The sequence below is a fragment of the Crocodylus siamensis genome, chromosome 5 (genome assembly GCF_052110815.1).
Source record: "Crocodylus siamensis isolate JL-2025a chromosome 5, ASM5211081v1, whole genome shotgun sequence".
Lineage (NCBI taxonomy): Eukaryota > Metazoa > Chordata > Crocodylia > Crocodylidae > Crocodylus > Crocodylus siamensis.
The window spans coordinates 147,371,602-147,396,745 of record NC_143399.1 but is presented as its reverse complement, the minus strand read 5'-3'; the positions used below and the strand labels follow the sequence as shown (position 1 = coordinate 147,396,745).

Sequence of the window (25,144 nt, the reverse complement as noted above, 5' to 3'; positions counted from 1 at the left end):
CACAATATGTTCACATTTTCTATGACTTTTGTTTCTAATTGGGTTTTTTAATTTTTTTTATTTGAACAACTCTAGTTAGAACTATGTTTTTTAATCACTTTATATTTTTCCAACTGCCCTCCTTCCACATTGCCACTTCTTCGTTTAAAAGCATTTGCTTTGAAAATTAACAGTATTGCTCAACGGTTGTGATGAGAAAAGGGAAGAAAAAAAGAAAATTAGCTACTCATAGGATATTAAATTCACAGACACACCTACAGTTGATGCATTTGTATACCAGATCACTTCCTGCCCTAGTTTCTGATTTAATCGCCTCTTCTTCCCTATCAAGTCAGTTTTCAGAAATCTTTTCTATTTTGAAGAAGTGTAACTGAGAAGTATCATTAATACACACAACTGAAATAACTGTTTCCTTGAAAGACTGGAAATCTGAAATAAGTTTCTTATCAAGTGAGTTCTCTAAATGGAGAGACAATAACATTGATTTCAAATTTCAAGTCTGAATTCTAATATTTAACAACTGGGAACAGTCGAATGCAAAGCAGGCTTTATTCAGGGTTCTGTATATAGTCTAGGTTTGTCTGTAAACGTGAGATCCTTTGAGCTTCCCATCAGAGGCAGCCACAGGAACCTGTTTTTAGCTATTATGGATATATACTCAGTTTCCATGCTGATAGATAGCTTCTGTCATACAGCTGCCTCTCTCATTGATAGGACTAAATTGCAGCCAACAAACGAGACAGATTAAACTCTATCCCCTGCAACTCTACAAGAGAAATGGAGAAGGAGGTGGAGTTAATTAGCGTGAACTTAATAGGTATAATAAGGAGTTATGTAGCAAAATAAAGGAAGGATAAATCCAGTCTGCTTATAGAACCACCGAGTCAGAAATGGAAAAGCCAGATCAGGTCCATCTCATTCATTCCCCACAGCCATGGCATGATTGCTCCCTACAGAATATACTCAGCGTTATGTCTGGATATTATAAACAAAACTCTGTATAAGTGAGATGATCATTTCATCTCACCAAAGAAATAGATATTAGCAAAGCCAATAACCATTGCTCATTACTCTGTTAAGCTGCATTGTCCCTCCACTTGAGATTTCAAATCTCCAAGGGGTAGATAACAGGTTTTCCTCATATTTTTTTATAATAGCATCAAACACACTCATTACGCTCAACAAATATTTAAATAAGCTACTGGACCATAGAACAAGTCTCCAAAAGAAAAGAAGTGACAGTACCATGACTCAACGCATTTAAAACTACACAAAGCCTTGGGAGAAATACCATACGGTGAATTCTGCCTTGGCCCAGGAGAGCAAAGTTGCACTGAACCAAATATCACTTCCTATTAGAGTCTAGAAGATAATGATGGAGAAAGTGCACAGGGAAGCTTTAAAGGAAGGGGATGTCTAAAAATAAATACAAGTCAACGAGGACTGCATTTGCAAGCTGTATCTTCCAGGCTACACTACTGCCCAGACACTTCTAGGGTTTTCCCTTTCTATCGTCTTTAGATGCCAATCCTTTCATAGCCTCTTTCTATAAAAGTTCATGCCTTTCTGAACCAGTGAGTCTCTAAGGTGCTACCCTGCCCTACCTTCTCTGATTCTTTTTACAAAAATGATATTTATACCCAAGACAGATAGGGCAGTTAGTTCTCGCATATGTGCTATTGGATAGCCACTGTTCAATCATGTAAGGAAGGCATCTTGAAGCCAGAAGGCTGAAGATATTTACAGATGAATAACAATTTAAACAACAATTAGGATTTTCTAGGCCTCTGAAAGCTGGAAACTATAAGAAAAAAAGAGCACGGGACAGAACAGTCTTGAAAGGCCCTCCATACATTCCTGTCTTGGCCAACCATACCTGACTAACCTTACTGCCTTCAGTAATGAGAGGACTGGCTCTGTGGATGTGGGGAAGATTGGTGGATGTAGTGTACCTTGATTTTAGCAAGGCTTTTAATACAGTCTCCCACAACATTTTCCCAGGCAAGTTAAGGAAGTATGGCCTGGTTGAATGGGCTGTAAGGTAGACAGAAAACTGGCTGGAGCCTTGGGCTAAGAGTAGCAATCAATGGCTTGATGTCTAATTGGCAGCTGGTATCAAGTGGAGTGCCCTACGGGCTGTTCCTGGGGACAGTTTTGTTCAATATCTTCATTAATGACCTGGAAGTTGGCATAGAATGTGCCCTCAGCAAGTTTGCAAATGACACCAAGCTGTGGGGAGTAATAGATATGTTGGAGGGTAGGGCTAGGATTCAGAGTGACCTAGGCAAATTGAAAGACTGGGCCAAAAGGAATCTTATGAGGTTCAACAAGGACCAAGTGCAAAGTCCCGCACTTCGCATTGAACAATCCCATACACCAGTACAAGCTGGGGGCTGACTGGCTGGGCAGCAGCTCTGCAGAAAAGATCCTGGAGGTTACAGTGGACAATAAGCTGAATGAGCCAGCAGTGCGCCCTTGTTGCCAAGAAGACTAACAGCATACTGGGCTGAATTGGTAGGTCTGTTGCCAGCAGGGCAAGGGAAGGGATTGTTCTCTCTATTCAGCACTGGTGAGGCCACACATGGAGTACTGTGTCCAGTTTTGGGCCCCCCACTATAGAAAGGATATGGACAAATTGGAGAGAATCCAGTGGAGGGCAATGAAAACGGTGCAGGGGCTGGGGACATGACTTATGCAGAAAGACTGAAGGAACTGGGCTTATTTATTCTAGAGAAGAGGGGACAGAGAACTACCTGAAGGGTGGTTCCAAAGAAGATGGAGTTAGACTGTTTTCAGTGGTGGCAGATGACAGAACAAGGATCAATTAGGGTATCAAGTTGCAACAAGGGAATTTTAGGTTAGATGTTAGGAAGCATTTTCTCACTAGAAGGGTAATAAAATAGTGGAACATGTTACCCAGAGAGGTGATAGAAGTTCAAAACCCGGATAGACAAAGCTTTCGCTGGGAAGATCTAATTGGGAATGGTCCTGCTCTGAGCAGGGGGTTGGACTAGATCAGTGGCCACCAACCAGTCGATCTCAATCTGGTTGATTGTGGTGCCTCTGATGACAATCAATCAATCTCAGTCTGTCAAAGGCTCCACGATTGGGAGCGGCAGGATGTACATGGCTGGGCTGAGCCATGCCCCCTGGGCTGGGTGAGTGAGGTCAGAGCATGGGTAGCTTGTCTGGAGGGCAGGGGGCGGAGAGGGATGGGAGCCGGGGAAAGGGTGGGGCAGGTGGGGCATGGTGGACTCTGGGGTGCCAAAAAGTGATCTTTACCATAAAAAGGTTGAGACCACTGGTTTAGATGACCTCCAGAGGTCCCTTCGAAACCTAATTTTTAATGAGTCTAAGATTTTATTTTTCTTAGTATCTACTTTCTGCCACTGAGGTAACAGACAATAGGCTAGATCAGGGGTGGCCAGCCTATGGCTCCAGAGCGACATGAGGTTCTTCAGAAGTTAAAATGCGTCTCCTTGAATCTTTGCACAAGTACACAGTAGAAGCTGGTCACCATGTGCTTATGCAAAGATTCAAGAAGATGCATGTTAACTTCTGAAAAGCTGCATTTGGCTCCACAGAGGCAGGCTGGCCACCCCTGGGCTAATGGACCTGTGGCCTCACCCAGTATGGCACTTTTAGAGTCCTAGGTTTAAGAACTTCTACAATATATTTGTAGTTTTGCTCTTTCAATCGGGGCTTGACAAATGTAATAAGCAGTAGCATCTGGAATTCAATGATAGCAGACAACTTTCCAACTCATTGAGAAGTTTGGAGAAACAGGCATTTGCTCCCTGATAAGTAGCCCTTGAAATGGCCTAAAAGAAACTAAGAAACAGGTCTTAAGGCATTCTCTTTAAAAGACAGTGCATATCCTCAATTCATTCTAACAGGTAACTAGTATTACAAAAAACAAATTTGAACATAAATTTAACATAGGTCCCTTAATGCAGTCTTGAACCAAGAGCAATGAGAGCTTGTTAAACCTCTCTTACGTCTCTTCATTCTCTGGGAAGTCTTGGTATTTTAACTTTCAGAATACCAGTCACGCAGATAGATACAACATAGAAATGATAACAGTTTTAATTAACTTTATCCAAGTGATAGAACAATTAAGGATCTTTGCATGAAAGGCCTTACAGTCCCTTTTTTCCTTGAATAAAAAGAGAGGGCAGTTTGAAGGTTAAGAAATATGTCCAGACTGTTCTCAGGAGCATAATGGGTACCAATACAGATGTTTAGGGGTACAAGAGGGTCCTTAAAATGGCGTAGAGGCAAAGAAGAACCAGGTTCTTAAGGCATCATTTTAAAAAGGAAGCCTATATCCTCAATTCAGTCCAGCAGGTTGCAAGAACTTGTGCAACTGAAAGTGGGTGAACCTTGGCTTTCATTGGTCAACTCTGGAGACCAGAAAACAACTGAACAGGACTAGCCACCTAACATTCTTCCCAGAGGCCTTTTTGTCTTCATCTGTTGGTATGATGACACAAAAACATTTTAGACTGACATACAGGCTGGGAATTTTCAATCGTAAATTAGTCTGATCTTCCAACATATATCCTCACTAGTTTACAAAACAGATCATGTGTTTGATATGATTTAAGAGCTTAGTGTAGCTGTTCTCCAATCCAAACATCATATCTCCCTAACTTCTAACTTGTTCTGCAAAGAGAGTTCCTATGCATAAACACCTAAACTTCTTCGGCAATCCCTCATAGTCGAGGGTGATTGTCTTTCATTATTGTCTTAGCTCTGGGTCTGAAGATGGCTGACGAGGCTGATCCGGGATTGACAGACTGCTGCAACTCAGGCACGTGTTTCTGTGGGTGGGTGGCACCTAAACTTAAACATAGATTGATTCCTCCATCTGCCAACTACGTTTAAAAAAAAAATCCTGAAACCGAATGCTAAAAACCTTCTTAAGTTTTTACTTCCCATTATGAAAGAAATATTTATGCTCAGAAAGAATAAAAGGTAAGCAATTGTAAAAGAGATTTCTGCTGAAGACTGATACAGAAACAAGCAGACATTTTCCCTTAATCTACAAAAGTATAAATGTTGGGATCTTTTAACATTTTGCAGAAGAGAGGGCAGAAATTCTTCTTTTCAAATGTGACCTGCATCACGAGGACAAGGGAATTTGGCCCATCCATTGGCAGCTTAGTGATGGGAACCTGCTCAAAGGCAATTCAAAAACTGGCAGCACACTTTTTATTACCTGCCAATGATTTGAATGCTGAGAAGATTATTGCCCATAGCTTTAATCTCAGACCCTTTATCTGTTACATTTTAAATATATGTTTAGCTCTAAAACACCAAGAAGTTCATATTTTTGTTTACAATTGATCAGTGAATCTACTTATGTCAGAAACAGTAGCAATCCAAAATCATACATTGAAAAGTATAAATAAATTTTCAGACCATGAGTGAATTCCATTTTTAACAGAGACTATTACTTAAAAGTAATTTATAAATTTGTAAAAATAAATTCTCTGATTTCACCTGATTGCCTATGGTGCTCAACAATGGCTATTTTCAGAATTAATAATTTATCATATAAGTGTCTATTAGGAAGTTGTACAATGGTTTCCAGACAATTTACAAGGTTATTTTTTTAAATAAAAGATTACTGCTGTCCTCAAAGTATATTTTCATGCATAGATCCTATGTGAAGAATATTAAGTATAAACTGCTGAAGGGCAGGGAAACCTCTGTTAAGTACCTACTTGACTTTCTGGTTCAGTATACTTGGCACAGTGGCAAAAAGGCAGCCTTTAAGAATGGGAAAACCCACATTCCAGTGTCATAACCATGATTTTGTGAACTCATTCATCAACAAGTATCTGGCAGCCTCCAGAAGTATCTGCTTGACATGTTCCCCAATCAATTTGTCATTAATTTGTGCAGTACTTGGAATGTTTCATGTTCAATATTTATTTTCTATATTGGTAATATTTAGAAATGGGTACAATACCTTTGGATCTCTAAGAAAGAGTGCTCTTAGGATGAGTGAATGTACATCTCCAATTGGTGGATAATGCATCAGAAGTCCCAAACAGGTCTGATAGTTACTTGAGATCACTAGAAAATAAAAAAGAAGTGGTGGTAATGAGGAAAATATATGTATATACACATTATTTGGTGTGTGTGGTTTTTTTTTTCTTTTTTTTTTTTTTTTTTTTTACAGATGCATCACAGCTCAGCTTCAGCAGCTGTTGTTCACAATAAGTAAAAACTGTCCCTTTCAAATCTAGCATTCCTCAACATATAGGCAAAAGGCTGCATTGTGTTGTACAGATTTTATCCTGGGCTGGCATCAACACTAAAGATTTCATTGACTACAATAGGCAGCTTCAGCTACTTCTGTTTTAAGTGGGGTTTGCATCGTTTCCTCACTAATTTCTCTAGAAATACCATGTATGTTTTTCAAAAATCTGTTATTAAACAGCTATCAATACTTTCTTGTGACCTTGTGAGGTCCCTTCCAGCCCTACTCTCCTATGACCCTCTGATAAAACTATGATTCTTAAGAAATGATTTTTTGTAAGGCCTCAGAAACATTAGTTTATGAAATACTTTGGTCTCCATCTCTACCTGTCTAAGAACCCTAAAGAAAATCCTGAAATCATTATGCATTTTTGTTTTTACACTTTTTATTTTCAAATTCTTTTAAAACTATAGCACATCATTAACTTTCATCCTAGAATTCTGTCACTTGCTCAGGAGATTTAGTTTTGCTCTGTCTGAAGTTTGTCTCCTGCTATAAACAGATTGTGTTAAGTTTCCATCCCAACCCAGGAATATTGTATGGTTCTTTGCTCGTCAGGGTTTTTTTTTTAAATCAATCTAATTATGAGTGCAATTATTATACACATCTTTTCAGGCAGGTCTATGTAAACTACTTCATTTCTTTTGCACCATCTAAATCCAGGCAATCCATCTGCCACAGCTGTCAAAGCAGTGCCTATTAATGATGCTTATACTGTGCAATATACAGACTGCCTCCAACAATACCAATTGTAAATAAATTGTAAAGAAACTTTACAGTTTTCAGAACTTTAGCTGTAACAACAATATCCTTTTTATTAATCAGAATCCTAAGTGGAGAAAATATTCCTGCAGAACATACAAAAATCCCTCTGATCCAATAAAAAGACAAAATAAACTATTGTTATATGGTAAGGGAGACTCAGTAGTCTAATTTTTTTCTTTAATGTGAGTAAACCTCATCTCCTCCTGCACCTCTCCCTTCCCCCCTCCCAAAAGGATTATGGGGAAAAGATGCAGGACTGGGCAAAATGAATAATTATAATCTGTGCAGGGAACCACTTTATCATCTTCATTTCCGTTGCTGATCCGACAGCTTGTAATTTCATACATCTGCTTTCATTTGTAAAGCACTCACTTATCCTACTCATTCTTTATCTGTTCTGCCTGTTCTTTTTCTATCCTTTTGTTTTTCTTGTTCATACTCAGATACCTGTTTTTCTTCCTTGAAGTCACAAAGCTAGTATAATGAACACAATACAATGGTCTCAGTCGGAGTTCCTTCAGATGAATATAATACAAGTACTACATGTTATATAACCGATGAAATTCTCATCTTCAAATTTAACACACTGTACAGCACTTACAATTAGGACACATTTTATTTTATTAAAGCAAATAAAAATACTGAAAATGGATAGTAAATTCAAAATAATATTATAAGCTATGGATATTTATAATAAGTAGTTCCTGTCTCAATATGATGTCTTCTATTTTGTAATTGAAAATGGATTTTAAAAGTTTGTCAGAGCTTGGTGAGGGGTGCTTTTTTTTTTTTTTGGATACTGAAGAATGCATGTTAAAAAAACTAATTTATTTCTATAATAAAGACTCAACAGCTAACAAAATTGATATTTCTAAATAAAACAGAATTCACAGCCATCTTTAGATTTTATCAAGGGTGTTTCAGGGAAACAGCTAAAGAAACTGGACCCCCCAACTCCATTGGTACATGAGCAAAAAGGAAACAATTCTCCTACCCCGCCACTCCCAAAAACACCCCCCTTCCCCCCCAAAAAATCTCAAACTAGATTCTCCAATGAAACCCTACAACAGGGGTCAGCAACATTTTTGGGCAGAGTGCCAAAAACACCCACAACTTCAACTTGTAAGATGTTGGTGTGCCAGGGGTAGGTGATGGGGGAGTCACGAGGGGCCCAATCCTTGCTGTTGCCATATAGCTCTGGCGCCTTCCCTGCCATCCACCGAGAGGTACATGTGCCAAGCAAAATGCCTTTGAGTGCCACACTCCGGCACCCATGCCGGGGGTTGCCTATCCCTGCCCTACATCAAGGAAAACCTAGGCTCATCACTAGTATAGATTCTTTATAGCATACAAGAACGCCTTTGTTACTTGTACTCATGGCTAACTCACACATCCTTCTTTGTTATTAGACTCTTCCTTTTGCATTCACATGTCGAAACATTTTGTGATGTCCTTCTATGGGAGAGAACACCATTGCCCACATCCAGACCAAGTAGGGTTCTCAGCTCCTGAAACTCCCTTCTGCACCTTTCATTAATGGAGGAGGGGGGAATTCTTGCCTTTTATGTGCCAATAATATGAAGTTACACAATACATCAGTAGTCTTTATTAGACATAGAATAAAAGTAACAGGGAAACAAAACAAGTGACCTGCAAATATACCTCATCTGTGAAGCATATTCCCTTTAGTTACAGATAAAATGAAAGAAAACCTTACATGCCTCAAAAATCAGGCCTTTTTCTTTAACATTATATAGTTAACTTGACTGCCTCTTTCTCCTCCAGAAAAGTCTCCCCATGCTCTCAGGTGATCTGCTTATTAATCAGGCTTATTTTACATATTTAGAGTTCTTAAGAGTTCCATGACCTATCAAAAAAATAACTAACATTTTCACAGAGGAGAGCTGGATCAATATCATCATCTAGAGGAAAATCAAAGGCCTTTATCCTCAGTGTAAGACTAACCAATTTCCATCTTACCTGGTCATAGGTAGCATTGATTTCCATTTTTCAAAGTCCTCTAATTAATTTTCTTTTGCTGTGGAAAATAAATTATCAGACCTCAGGCCCTCTACGACATTAAAGAAACTACTCCTATGAGATACAGAAATAGAAAAGCATTGTAATGTCTATTTAAAAGAAGGGCACAAAGAAGTTATGTGACTTGCTCAAGACCACCTCTTATCTAAAAGTTAAACATGCAAGAGAAATCCTGGGAAACTGGAATTACTGTGTCCTATGGCACATCCTGGTTGGGGGAAAGGGACGAGTAGGACCTGACACATTTGTCACAAAAAGGAGAATAGGAAATCTTAATGATAGAAAAGGACAATCACACGGTTTGAAAACATGTAGATTCTTTTAAGTTGTAACACAAGACACCTAATAATGCAGTGTGACAGATGTTCATCAATGGCAACTTTTTGCTTGTTTTGCCTAAGAGAAAGCAAATTGTCAAGCTCAGAGGACAGCAAAAAGAAAAGATTTTTTTTAGGATGTCTCCTCAATTCGTGGATTAAAAAAAATCACGATAATCTTTGGACACTAGGAAAAATCAATGTTAATATTCCGAACGAGCATAAGAATTTTGTTAGTATTTCTAAAATGCTTGGTCCTTTAGCAAATCATTTTTAAGAGATACTCATTAAATGTTAGAATTTATCAACTGGTATATCAGATAAAGTAGCTAATACCTTTATTACATTGTTTAATTAAAACATACTCCTTGGAAACAGCTTCTTATCTTGCAGTTGAATACAAATCTCACTCAGTGAAAGACAAAGTCATCTTGGAAGGTGGTATAAAGAGGCAGAGACCAACACTTAGGAAGAAAGATGGAGTATTGCTGAGAGAATATGGGGAGGCAGATATGAATTCAGTGCTCTGAAATTAAGTTTTCCTATAGTCTTCTGTAACTGCTGACAAGATTTTTATTATCATCTCCATTTTGTCTGAAATAGCAGCATTGGTTTGACTAATAAAAGCCTTCAAAGTAAGGCCTGCAGGTTTTAACTCCATCTGTTTCCCTGCTCAGCTTAGTTTAAAAATAATGTATGTATTAAAAAAGGCAGCATACCAGGACAGATATCCAATATCAAAAGTTTCCCCAAAATGTGATTATTCAGATTCAGGACAGGAATGCTCCAATTTGCATTTTTGTATCTATTTCAAAAATATGCAAGGTTTTTTTTTTCCGTTTGTCTACATATTCTACATATTTCCCAGAGAAGGAGAACAGGAGCTCCAAAATGCAAAGTTAGATAACAAAAATAAGCTGTAGAAAGAACTGTAACCCGTTATGGTAAGAAACAGCTTCTCTCTCATCAGTACCTGAAAAAGCAGCAGAATGAGAAAGACTGCCAGATGTTGAGCCTTCTTCAGCCTGAGAAAATATAGATAATATTAAACCATGGGTTTTGCTGAGTGGTTTATGGCCTCTGGAAATTCTGTTCCCTGGAGAATGTAACATCTTGTAGTCTGTCTTTAAGAAAACTGCCTTCTTTGAGTAATAGTAAATGGTTTCTTAAATGGTTCAAGAAGAAGGCAGCACAACCCCCTTTGGTGGTTTTTGTCATGTCTTCTTTGTTTTTTTGAAACAGCTGGAACCTTCTGCAAGGTTTATTTAACTTCATCTTCAAGGAGAAGAACCTTGATGAATTCAACTTGGCATATCTTCTGTAGGTAGCTGTATCAGAATAAATACACATTCTGTACTATCTGGAACCCTTCGTGGTTTTTGAAAGCATCCTGGCTTTCTCAGGTGAGGTAGAAATTAAGTACATTTGTTCTTCTTCTTATTGGATGAGAGTCTGATAACTTTTTCACATAAGGAAAAGTCCCCAAGATTGTAAGTCTACAGTAAAAATATGCTTGGATATTATTTGTTTTTTGCTAGTTTATCTAGGTTTTTTCACTAGTGCAAGAATGGTAAAAATGGATTTGCAGAAATTTTTAATATCACTATTTCAGAAACTGCAATTGACTCAAATAGGATGATCATGTTATTTAGCAAAAATAGCCACCATGTTTTCAAAAGTTTGTATAATTGCACTAATTTTTAAACATCTCAACACTCACATGCTCCACTTGAGTAACATTGATTTGGTACTCCATTTAGCACCTTGCTGCTTTATTTGCCTTATATCAACCTCACTGGAGCTCTCATGTTCTGTTGCAGTCCTTGGTTGGTCTTGATTTATCTTCTTGGAGCTTGGATGCCAGCTTGATTGTATGGGATCTCTCTCTTTCAGTGGGAATTGTGGTTTTTGCACCTCCAGGGACTGATTGCAAAAACTGACTCCAGATAGAAAAAAAAATTGCAAGTGGCATTACTGCAGAATGTGGATCTCTGTCCTTATGTAATAACCATGATTCAGAGGGTAACTTTAATGAACTAAATACTTGATCAAAGTTTGTTAATCTCCTTGGCTACTCTAGTAAATCAGGGACTTAAAATCCAAAGAGAGATCTGTCAATAATGGGACCACGCTAAAAAGTCTCTTCCTTTGGCTAAGTATGTATGAATTAGAATGCTCTGTATACCAGATGGACAAGCCCTCTCTGCTGAAGTTAACTATTCAAATATGCAAGTTTTGAGAGGGTGAGATGGTGAGATATTGCATCTGGAAATGATAAGGTTATAGGAGACTGAATGCACAAAATCTGGGGATATGAAATAAAACTGGTCTTGGCTATGCTAAGCTCAGAAATATCATCAGTCTGGCTGTTCCTTCAGTTTTCTGATGAGTCTCAGAATCAGTGGCATCAGATTTATATAGAAGTCATGAATTTATATAGAAGTCATGAAAACAGTAATGTCATAGAATCAGACATTCCTGAATTGTTTGGTCACAAGTTTTCCAGGTTTTGAACTTCCTGTTTTCTTTTGTCACAAACAGATCTATGGTGAGAAATCCCCATTTGTTGAAAAGTCACAATTCTTTTTGAGCATTTCTGTTTTTCGAACTTTCTGTTCAGAAGCTATTCTGCACTTCAGGAATATGGGCAATCTTGAGAAGTATGTAGAAATTTCAGAGAGATACTGCTTTCTGACACCTTAGTGGGTCTTGCTTCTTTAGGTAAGATACATCCATAAATTGTCCATCATGAGATGCATAGTAGTAATTGGTAGATAGTTGATGATTGGTATAGAAAGACAATGCGAGCTAGAGGGATGTCTCCTAGTTTTAGTATGATGCATGAAAAGCTGATTCCTGAAAATTAGGAATCAAAATATTTCAAATATTGAAATATTTGAACCAAATATAAGCTCCCCAGTCGAGTTTAGATATACCTACAACCAGTGTTTTTGAGAAAAGAGTAAGAGAATATGGGAGCCTTTGCAAGATGTATTAGATCCACCCACCAATGACAGGAAAATTAACATTATCGGCTTTTTTGGCCGATAATGTCACCGATAAATGCCATGTGCATGTACGCAGCTGCAGCATGCCTACGGCCAGGAATGAAGCCTGGCAGCATGGGGAGCAGCATCTGGCCAGTAAGTCTGTGGTGGGGAAAGGGTAGGAGGGAGGGAAGGAGTGTGGGGGGTAGATCTAGGCTCCCATGGTGAGGGAGGGAGTGGGGCAGGCACTGTCCAGCCACGGCAGGGAATACAACTCTGGGAGTGGGATGGACCTGTGCATGGCTTGCCTGGGGGGGGGTGGGGGAAACACAGCTCCATGGCACTGCGCACACCCTCACCCCATGCACAATTCCAGGGGGGCACATGCCCCCCACGCCTCCCTTGTGGGTGCACACAGCATTGGGGAGCCACCTCCCTGCACCCTCCGGACAAGCCAGCCATGGGTCCGTCCCGCTTCTGGGGCTGCAAATCACCACCCTGGCTAGGTAGTGCCTGCCCCTGCCCCACCCTCTCCCTCACTGTGGGGATTTCCATCTGCCTCCCACTCTACCCTCCCACAGGCTTACCGGCAAGATGGTGCTCTCTAAGCTGCCAGGCTGCATTCCTGTAAATCAGCTATCAGATTGGTCAAGATGGCTGGTTAATAATCACCTATTGGCATTGGCCAAGAAAATCTTTATCGGTGCACCCCTACAAATTAGACAGTTGGCCAAATATAGAAACACTTGGATTCCCATACTACTGAGTTAATCAGCCAGTAGCACCAAGCACTTCCTGGAAGCTGATAACTGCTTGAAGAGTAGTACTTTATATTGGTAGCGACAATCTCCCACTAGAAACTTCATATGCTGTCTGGGCTGGGTGGACATGAATAAGCCATCCTACAGGTAGAGAGTAGTATAGCAGTTGGTTAGGTCTCACTGTAGGATAACAGCAACCTGAAATTGTCCATTGTCTCACTCAAAAAGAGATACCCCCTCTACTGTTCTGAGAGCAGGAAGTACTACACTCATGACAAGGTTCCTTAAGTAAGGAAGGGAAAGGTGGTTGTGCGTAGGGGCAAAAAGAACAAAACAAAAAAAACCCCCAACCTCCCCACAAAAATCCCAACCCTCTCCAAAAACCAGAACTGTATAGAGTGTCAGAGTTTCATGGGGTTTATCATCTAGAGTCTGATGGCAGTTTTCCAGAACCTGAAGAAATGGTACAATGATTTCCCAAAGGGAGAAGCTGAAATGAGAAGATCCGAGATAACTGATACTCTGCTCTCAAGCAAGTGTTCTACCTCATCAGCTTTTTCAATAAACAAGTTACAGCCTTCATGTATAGTAAGTCTTTAATTGCAACTTTCACCTCCTTAGAAGTTCCAGTCTGGCAATATATTACTATGGAGGTTTTCACAAATCTAGACAGTTTCTCCTGCATTGTAGGTGGCTTGCCCTCATCATGGCTACAATTGACGTAAGTTCTGTTGCTGTTGTGATTTGTTCACAAATTTCTGAACATGAAGGCACAAGATTTGCCTCCTTGTGACTCAAACAGTTCTGGTAGAATGAAGGTTAATACATACTGCCCAACTGGCCAAGAGTGATTGTGACCCATGAAGAGGCTGCAAAGGATTTATATCTTCTTTCAGAAATATTTTTGATAAGCAGATCCTTGGAGTCCCTTCCTGAAATGTGATGGGGTTAACTTGGTAAAGTCACCGGAGACATTCCCTTTCTTCCTTCTCATTCCAAAGGGAATATCGAACTTGAATAGGAGGGACTCTGACAGGCACATATGGTCCCCTGACAGGCAGTGGTCTTTATGGATAGAGGAAGAAGTGGCACAGAGCTCAATACTGAAGCTGGTGTCTGGCACAGCTGAACCGAGGAGTTCCAAGGGCCTTAGAAATTATTTGACTCTCTACCTCTACCCTTTAGAAACATTCCTTTCTTTGTTGATAATTCATTAGAGTCTTTGAGAACAAGGAATGCTCTTCCAGTAAAGCAGTTGTTGGGACAAAGAGGAATAATGCATAATGGATAAAGCAGGCTAAAATCTGCCATCATGCCCAATGACTTCTCTATGAGGAGCATTTTAGTTGGGACACTTTAGCTCTCTGAGGACATAGCAAAAAGAAGGGGCAATTATAGCATGTGTTTTTATCCCTGTATAAGCTTATTTTAGCTAGCCTGAGTAACAGTAATAGTGAAAACCTGCTGGCATGGCTAGCACATGCTAACAACTGGAGTACAATGTCTCTAAAGATCTTGAACCCAGGTCTTCTGAAGCCCATTCCAATGACTTGCTTTTTTTTTTTTTTAAATCACAACTCAAGCCTACTGCTCAAGAACAGGGTCAGGATCACATTGCATGTTTCAAGAGTGAAGCTTTGGTCCTAGGGCAAAGATCCCAGGCGGAATTCCTGTAGAATCCAAATAACTAATGTCCACAACACTTTTCAGAATGCTGCTAAACTCAGAGCAGTTGGGTGCCTTTAAGGTTCAAGCTATCGACAACAATCAACTTAAAACAAGCTCCTGTACTGCTGTACATTTGTCTTTATCTTGGTCATGCAAACTGATTCTGAATAACATATAGGATATTGCTTCTCCAAAGGAAAAGCAAGTTCCTGACACCAACTGAAATAAATTCTAAGTTTGGGAAAGATCAGAATTCTGGTTTTCAACCAAAAAGAGTAGGGAGAAGAAGTTATAAGAACTACAAAACTGATGTCAGAATATTTTTAAAAGAAAAGGGGGACTCTATTTCAGAAAAACTTCTCGACCAATCTCCAATCCAAACCATGAATCCTAAACTAAATCCTCTTGAGACATGGCAAATATCAAACAATTCAAATAATCATGTGGCTATTAGAACTTAAAACTCAAGAGAACTTAGAAAACTCTTCCCCTTAAACAGTAAAGTGTCACTCTTAGCAACAGTAGCACTACTAGAATTAGACACATTTCACAGCCTTCATGGCTTTTTTTCAGACTGTATGTCAGGCGATTAATGCAGTGTGTCGGTACAATTACTTCTTAGCTTATATTTGAAAAGTTTTCTTGGCAAACCAGCAGGACTAGAGACTTGTTATTGAAAAATAGTATTTTAGACACCGAAGTACTGAAAATGGAAAAGAGAAAAACTTAACATGTGTTGTACTACTGTGAGCCAACTCAATTCAAGTCAAAGATCTAACCAATTATATCTAGTTATTGCTTAAGGAATCTTTTGTTGTCTCTAGTTATTACATTGTATGGAATGGTCAATCCAAGAGTCCACAACAGGGCTGCCCAACTTCAGAGTAGCCAGGGGCTGCCTGCCACAGGTTGCAGGACCATGGTTGCACATTGGGAGAACTGCATGTCCCCAGGGGCTTTACAGGCTTCTGAGGACCCCCACTGAATGCAGACCCCCTGTTGCCAACATTATGCTGGCAACACCCTGCCTCCCTGGCCATTAACATCACAGGGGCAATATTCCCTACCCCCATTGCTGCTGCAATGCAAACTGTGTGAAAACCCCTATGGCCACCATCATGTGGGCAATCTCTCCCTCCCTAGCTGCTACTGTTTAAGCTCCCCACCTGGCCTTTGGCTGTGCTGTCCTACATCAGGGAACCTGCCTGCCACTGCAACAGCCAAAGCCAGGGAAGGAGTGGCACTTGGACAGGAGCCTGTGGGCTAATTCCTCCCAGGCCAGTTGTGGCCTGATCTAGAACATGATTACACACTAAAACTCTACAGCTCTTCACAGATTCATTGGGGGCGCTGGGGCAAAAGAAGTGGATGCACCAGAAAGGTCCAACTTTCCAACCATTTTCTGTTTGTAGAATTCTGAAGGTCAGCATTGAACAATCTGATATAAACTGGCATTTAAAAAAAAAAAAAAAAGTGAGATTTATTAGGAATGGATGAGTCCCAAAACTTTAAAAAAAAAATCTGGGAAATGATGGAGAGAGAAGTAAAATATTAAAAACAGAAGAAAAGGTGGTAACATTTTTGTTGTTTACATATTAAGCAGAACTAATGAACCATTTTCTGAAACTCAGTCAGTCACTACTCTCAGTCTCCAAGTAGATCTAGCCCAGGGGTGAGCAAAATGCAGCCCAGGGACTGGATGTGGCCCACCACGCCATTCTATCTGGCCCGCGGGGCCCCTAAAAATTTAGAAAATTAATATTTATTTGCCCTGGGCTGCCTATCATGCGGCCCTCAATGGCTTGCCAAAACTCAGTAACTGGCCCTCTGCCCAAAATAATTGCCTGCCCCTATTCTAGCCTGATATAAAAGCAAAAGATGCCTTAATGGAAATTTGCTGTCTTAGGCAGCATGTGCTCCTCATGCACCCTGGGCAGAGTAAGCTCTGGAGTGGGGCTGACATTGCACGCACATTGACCTGCCCTGTACATTGGCTCCACTGTGGCTCCATTTGGCCCACAAACCAGTCCAATGACCCTCATTTCACATGCAAGGCTACATGAGTGACACATGCCTGGTCTACAGTAACATAACTTTGGCTCAGTTAAAGTTAAAAGCCTGATGTCCTGACAATGGCCTCATATCTCATCTAGTTTGTTCTTTCTCCTATGAAAGAAAAGACTAACTAATTTTTTTAATTTTTGTTTTACAAGCATATACAGCGAAGAAAAAGTCACAAAATAAGTGCTTCTAAACCCTTTTCCTGATTGGGGCCTGGGGATATGTTTAAACATTTATAACCTTCTCTAATGAACATGTCATTGCAATGTATTTTTTTTATAGTTGTACAACCTCTACCTATTTAAATGTCCACCTTTCCCCTCATTAAACCTCTAATAAGAGTAAAGAGTAAAACTTTAACTGAAATACCTTCCTGAAGAAAAACTCCTGACGGCAAGTTAAAAAAACAACACAGTAGGTTTAGGCGGAAGAAAAGAAAAATGCTTTTTGACTCTTCCCATTGTCAAGATATGTAAAAAAAACCCCAAACTCCATACTTTGAGACCAGGTTTGACTATGTTTTCTGTTTTTATGGTAGTAGTTGTGGTTAACTACATTAGATGTTACTATCCTAGTCAGCTGAAAAAAAAGAACTAAACATGCCTACATGAATATCAGGTAAAAATTATTTTCACTTACCACAGAAAATACTTATCTTAGGCCTTAGGTACCCTGCTACGAATTAAAAATATAGAATAACTGGTTTGGTAAACTTGTTCTAATTGCAAATGCTATTATTTACTAAGTCTGTATTAGGCTAGGAATTTCAAAGAAAGAAAAATCCTGATTTTTTTTACTGATGCCCAGAACAACTTTTCAACTAACAGTTACTTTATGCCAATGCATGTATTTGAATACTACAAGAAACCAAAACGTTTGGAGGTGCTTGTGTGGGCAGATAACACATTTCTAAAGCATGCCTTTTTAAAAGGGAACAATGATAAGGAAAATACTGATCTTTAAGTCTTACTGTGCATCTGCAGTGCACTTTTACAACAAAATCTTTAGGACTACTACAGCCTAATGCAGCTAAAAAAAAAAAAAAAAAAAGACTCAGATTTACATTATAGAACATAATGGCTTTGAATCAGATCATTCTGAAATGGAAACATACGTTTTAAAGCCTCTAAACTGAATTCAATGGCAGCTTTTTCAGGAGGGCTTCCTAGCTCTGATAATACTTATATATGCTATAATTTTACAAACAAAAGTCATCCCGTTTCTGTCAGGAAATTATCACGTGTCAAAAGTACATAGGAATACATTTTCAAGACTGCACCCCAAAATACCAGGCACAGCTATATTTGGAACTTTGTGCATTCTTCAATGCAAGATCTTGTCAGACCTGTGTTACTGTTTTAAGCTGATGGCCATGGATATGTTTATAAGTCTGACAAATTTGCAATAAAAATTCACATATATTATCTTACTAATGCCTGTAATTGTGAAAAGGCATGACATCCATTTTGATACTCATACTGAATTACTAAAACATTATTTGAGTCTACATATAAGAGATTCTTAATCAATTCATCTCTCTCCCCTGATTACATAAGGAATGTCAATTTAATTATAATATTTTGTGTGTCATGACATAGTCATGTGTTTTTTCTGAAATTCATTAGCTCAATAACCTTTCACCTTTGGGCAAATTTCAGAAGCGTTTATTAAAAATATTTTTTTATTTTTAAATGTTGTGCATGGTATAAGCCTGTGACCTGCCTCCAAATTCAAATTTTCTTCATGTGATCTCAGAAAGTTATTAGCTGTTGTTTCTTAAAAGTCTGAGACACTATTTAACATTTTCTATTCCTCATATAAACAGCAGCATAAAAATATTTTCATTGTCAAAAGATTTACTCAATACGTCAGCTTTGTCAGAAGGTGGAGCTCTATACATATCTGTACCACTGTGCTTTATATATGAAATTTACAATTCCCTATAAAGACAGAACTATTCATAAAGCAGTCTTGATTTTAGCTACAATATTCAATTTATTTCATAATATTCACATTTGATGACAAGTGGCTCCTACCACAGTTCACATTTTAAAGAATTTTCAGTTAGACAAAACACACACAAAAAAGATGAAGCTTAGGAATTTCATACCCCCTAAACCTCCCTTCTGTAAAGCTAGGAGTGTCCAGTACCTTTTTTAAGAACATAAGATAATTGATACTTACAGGCATCTCTAATATATAACAACATAGCTACAAAAATGTAGTCAACTAAATCGAGAGAGATGCTGTCAGCAAATAATGCGTCCCAAACAACAAGAAGGTCCTGAAGTGGAAATTCTCGCCCAAAAAGCAGTCTAACCCATCGTCTAAAAAAAGAAAAAGAAAAAAAAAGTAAGCACTTAGTATTTATAAATAATTCCTTTAACATTTATTAATAATTTTGTTCTGGGAAATACTCTTTACATACCAATAGGGTTAGGGGAAGAAATGCACTAAGTACTGCAAAAGCTTTTATTAACATTGTGTAGATCGGCCTTGATGGATAAAACTGACATCAGATTGCATATTATCTTTTTTTGCATGTTTACTTTCATATTGATTTAAGAAGAAAGTTAGAAAATATCATTCACAGAAACCTGGAAAAGCAGGAAGGCAGGATGAGGCCAGAGCTTACGAGGACCCGTAAAAAGTCCAGACAAAGGATATTTTTGAGGCAGATATGAAATAGCTGTCATTATGGGATTGAATAAGCTACCTGAAATGGGCCTCCTCTTTTTCTGTAATTATAGCGTTTTCAGGTACGAGCAAAATATGATGCATATCAATTTGATTAAATATGTCATATTGGTTTCATATTCAATAAAATATGGATACCCATCTAGATTACTTGCAATGTTTGCTCAATGTTGAAAATCTAACAGCAATCTAAGCTCAGTACTTTTCACCCAAATCTCTTATCTTCCAAAGCCAACTCTTGCCACTGACTTGCTCTGTGGATTCAAAAGTCATTTAACCTGTGTGTGTCTTAGCTTCCCCCTACTTACCTCAAGCCTGCAGCAAGGATCAACTTAAATTTTAACTTTGAAAAATACGAAGAATAACTAAAACATTAACGTTATAAGTTATTTCAAAATAGACTTAAAAGGCAATTATTACCATCTTAGCCACAGTAAGCTAGTATTTCATTCAAGCTAGTATTTACTATATATTTTTTAGTCAGTGGAAAGAGAAAATAAATTTAGTAGAACTTTCCTGCAAGGAAACTAAGCCATTCTTTAACACTGACAGTTGACACCACAGGAAAGCCCTAGAAAGACAGCTAGAATTCACGTCAGTTAACTCCATAGATATAGATTGTATTTTATTTATTATTTAAGATTAATTCCAAATCTGTTAACCATAATACAGAGGTCACTGTAGTTGTAAGGTACCAATTCATTTGACTCTTGTAACAGAAGTTAATTTCTGTATAAATGCAAGTCAACGTATGTCAGCCAAACACAAATTTAGGACGATAACAACTGAATGACTGTCTATTAATAAAGGGCTCATGCTATGAATCAGATTTAATTCACTTCCCAACATTTTCATTCCAATATCTTCTCAACTTTTATTCTTTGGTCACTGACCCAGTACACTTTAAAAAGTCTTCCTGGACAGCTAGATGATCACTAAGCAGATTTTCAAAAGTAATATTACAGTTTAGAAACAAAATATATATGTATGCTTGGAACATAAAATCATCCCATCCCTGCCTTATGTTGATTTTCTATTCATTAATGTAAGAATAACCGTCACTATAATGTCCAGTTATAAAGGCAAAGTTATTAGAGACAACAAAGTCTAGTAATAAAAGACAAACATGTCAAGTTTTGTCTCCCATAAAATTGAATTCATGCTGCTCTCCACTTCCCATTCCTACTGCTTTCTATAAACACCTATCTTTAGAGTTGAACGTTGCTACAAAAGAGGAGTCAAAGGTACGGTTAACTCAAATCAAGGCTAATCTACTACATTTAATTCTGATAATGTTCTATATAAGGTGTTTTAACATATAGTGGCACATTACCCTACAGTGCCTAGCCTACAGGAAACTATTATCCTATGGTGACACAAACATTATCCAATCTCTGCGTGAAGCCGATTACTTGCAGTAACAACCCCTCCTACCCGTAAACCCACAACTTTCATGTTACACAAACTGTTAGGAGCGAAAACTCAGTTAAGCTTGAAGCATTCGAGCTGACTTTGCTCACAACTACCCAAATCTAATTCAGAAGGTTTGCTAAAACTCTTATACACTTCAAGGAAAAAAATACACCATGGTGTAATGGGATTTGTTATTAGTCTTTTATTAGAAATCTCTCTTACTTCTTTACTACTTCATTATGCAGTGTTAATCGTTTGTAGATGCAGGTTTATTCTGCTCAAGCAGAAGTCATTCTCTTTTTTCCTGCTTTTATATTTTCTCCAGGGAAAGTTAAATCTCGGTCCCCAGAGATATCATGTTTCACAGATGCAGAGTGCTGAAGAACAACTGGACTTCTTTAACAACTATAATACTATCATTAACGATTTGAACCTCCTTGTCCCAAAGGGAATAGGCAATTCACATTGCTGTAAATGCATATATATTAACAGTTGTCTCTTTTTTTTTTTTCAGAAGCATTTAGCTCACAGCATCCATAAACCAAGGACCCTATTGCCAATGAACTATGCTGCCATATGGCATGACTTCGGTGAACCTATACATTTATAAAAAGTGAACTTTAATCCATAAAGTAACTGTCCACGTTGGAGTGTTTTCTTCCAAATTAACATGCTTTTATTGCTCTTACAAATATTTACAGAGAACTTAAGTTGCATTTAATGATAGCATTGGACAAGAAAACTTTCTCTTTTTAGATGACTGTCTGTGGCTTAATTATTGCTCTGTCCTGTTAATCTTGCTTTACATCTGTTACACCTGCAGTCTACAATGCTCACAATAGTGTACCTTGTATCACATGCAATAATACAGTAATTCATATTTTACCAGACCTACTTAGCAATTAAAATCTGTAAAAATAAAGAAGTACAGAATATTTAAAGTAAAAATAAACCAAGGGTTCTATCATTTGCCTGGTGGAATACACCCCCTAGCTTCCACTTATGATTCCTATATAATTAAACCACAATTCTCAAGTGATCAGTAATTACTAGCAAGAGAAAATGATTAATTAATGACCTTACTGTATAGAGAAACCAGAAGAAATTGGGTGCTTTGGTAAATATGTTAACCATGGGAAGGACTCCACTTACTAGGTTTCAATAAAGATTACTTCCATTTTGATTAAGATTTACTAGATATTCCTGGAGGCACTATCAGTTAGCAGCCATAAGACTCATTTATTTGAGCTACTGCTTTGCATGTCCATGCATGCTCTCAATCTTCACTGAGAACTCTGAAATCCATAAAAATTACAGACCTCAATTATATAATCTTAACAAGATATGATAGCATTGTGGAGGTAAAAGACAGCATGACTGTTGTTATAGGAGGATTGAGCAGCACAGAATATGATACTGGTGCCAGACTGATTAATACACATATATGAAAAGCCATGACCAGGAATGACAAAATCTTCTTTGGAATATACAGGAATTTACAAACTGCTCAGTATAGCTTTAGATAAGCAACAATTTATGAGTTATTTGAAAGATTTAATGCCAATCTCTATAATCATTACAGGCCACAGGTAGCAATTCCTATACTTCAGGGCACCTCCTATTATAGACCATATTTTAAGGTGCATAAACTGTTGCCAAATGCAATCAATTCGTATTAGGATTTTTCAACTTTGCTTTCTGCCTTGAACTCATTTTTTCTGAAAGTTTCAGGTATCTTTGAGAGTAAGTTTAAAGAAATAAAATTGCCAAAATTAAAAATATCTTACTAAGTTTTCAGTAGGAAGATGTAACACAAAAATGTTTTTGAGCAAAAATGTAGTTTGGTAAGGAGGGGTTACTTACATCTTGAATATTAGTTTTAATTTTTTTACCATATTCAATCTGCCAAATTTCATAGCTGGTAGGGCTCTACAAAAATCTCAGTTCGCACACACTCATGGTATTAGCTAGAATCTATTGCAGTTACATTTGAAATACCCATCTACATTGAGCCAGCTCCATTATTTCTCAGACTTACATACCAAATCAGAGTGAATGTACACCATCCCTATAGAGAAGGGACATTCAGATGCAGCAGCTCAGTGAGTAAGGAGGACAGAAATCTGGAAACAGGAGGTGCATACAGGTAAGGAATAGGAATAAGGATATGGGTAGCAGAATTCCAGTAGCAAACGCAAACAGCAGGTAGGTGAAGAGGAGAGAGTTCTGGATGGAGGGAAAGGATGTTTGTCAGTAGGGAGAAAGGAGGAACCAAGACAGGCAGAAGCAGAGGGAGGTGAATGAGGGGCTGGGAAGGGCCTGTTTAACCATTAGTCTAGAGACAGACATTAAAAAAGATGGAGCCTGAATTGATTCAATCTTTTCAGGTTAGACTAACCTGTCTAGATTGAACCAATTTGCAAGTGAATAGATGAAATGTAGGCACATGCCTGGAGTGGCTCAGGCCAGAAGCCGGGAGGCGCTAGAACGGCCCTCAACTGCAGGGAAGCTGTGCTAGGGGTGTGTAATTAATTCCTCCCCCACCCCCATCCCACCAGCATAGACCCCAAGTTGGGGTCCACCAGGAGCTCCCCCCTTGCTGCTGCAGCAGTGGGGCTGGGGGCATGGCCAAATGCCAGCTGGCATAGGCCCCGTAGGCAGGGGACAGGAAGGGGGGTTATTTCCCCCTCTCTCTGGAGTCTGAAGGAGGGGGCAGATGGCAGTGGCAGTGGTCAGAGTGAGCACTAGAGTGAGCACTCCCTGCAGTCCCCCAGGGACAGAGGGGAGAATAACTCTACTTCCTGCCCCACACCTAAGGGGGTCATGTTGGCTGCCCTCTGGCCCCACCCTCGCCACTGCAGCAGTGAGGGGGGAGCAGCCCTGACACAAGCCTCTTCTAGGTGGGGGGGGGGGGGGGGGAGGAGAGCACTGCCATTTGGGGAGGGCAGAGAAAGCTGCCACAGATGAGTGGTGATGGCAGCACTAGGGGGAGACCTTGAGTAGCTATGGCTGCCTCTGAGCCCTGGTGCAGCTGTGGCCCCCCCACCAGGAAGAGGCTTGCAGTCCCTGTCAAGGGCCCTGCCCCCTTGCTGCTCCAGTGGCAGAGGGATGGGCCCAGCCAGAGGCTGGCTGGCAGGGTCCCTTAGGCAAGGGAGCAGGGATGGGGGTTATACCCCCCGCTTCAGCATCTAGCTAGGGAGCAGAGGGGCAGGGCCAACCCTGGTGGGCTGGAGCAAAGAGCCCAGCCTGGAGAGCATGCTGGGATGCTGGGTGACCTAACCCCAGAAGGGGTCTTAGACAGAACTTGCATAAACTGGTTTAAGCTCAAATCAGTTAAGTCTGATGCTACATGCAACCAGGTTCATCTCAAACCAGTTTTGGTCATTTTGAAACAGGCTTGTGTGTACTGAACTTGTTCTGTTACAGGTTCAAACCAGTTTCTGATCACTTAAATTGGTTTATGGGCAGATTCTGTCCCTAGCCTTAGAGTCTGGATAGATGTAATTCTTAGACCATTCTAAATACACTTTAAAACATAAGAGTTTAGATATGCATGTCACTTAAGCCTGGCTTAAACTTCCTGGAATGTTTCAAAAACACATGGGAAAAAATCAAGTACTATTTTGAGCTGGTCCTCTGTGAACCATTTCAATGTTACGTGGGAACAGAAGCTATTCCATGTCTTGTGTCCAGTCAGCTCTCCAGACACCCAACCTGTGTTACACTATACCTCCTGAACATGCAGGGCAAGGGGCTGCTCTGGAATGGAGCCAGGACTGTATGGCTCCGAATTCTACCGTCAGCTTCCCCACTGGGGCAGGTGCATGATGCCATAGGAACAGAAGCATGGACAGAAACAGCAGCTGGGGAAATGGAAAGAGAGGAGAGGTGCCATTGGTCACCAAGGGGAAAGGAGATTCTTACTTGCTTTGAGGACTGCTGCTCCCACACCATCATCAGTAATATGGGGTGCAACCATACCACTGTATCACTCTGGATCTTCCCGTCAGGTGCTGGAGGGCTGAATGCCCCTGATTGTGGTTGGGGGGTAGTGAAGAAGGGGAGTGGCACATGCTCCCAGAAGCCCCCAAGATCTCCATTGTTTTTCAACCCCTGCCTTGGAAGCTGTGTTGTCAATTTCACTTCCATGTTAGGTACCCTTTG

At 39.4% G+C, this 25,144-nt stretch overlaps 1 protein-coding gene across 1 annotated transcript in view; it reads right to left on the bottom strand.

Annotated features, from left to right (window-relative positions):
• Positions 1 to 25,144, bottom strand: part of TBC1D5 (TBC1 domain family member 5) — a 475,870-nt gene that overhangs the window by 101,526 nt on the left and 349,200 nt on the right. Inside the window, exons 15-16 of the mRNA XM_090046588.1 lie at positions 19,055 to 19,197; positions 5,978 to 6,084 (exon numbers count right to left, since the gene is read on the bottom strand). Coding sequence (XP_089902714.1) covers positions 5,978 to 6,084; positions 19,055 to 19,197 — 250 coding nt within the window. The remainder of the gene's footprint in view (positions 1 to 5,977; positions 6,085 to 19,054; positions 19,198 to 25,144) is intronic.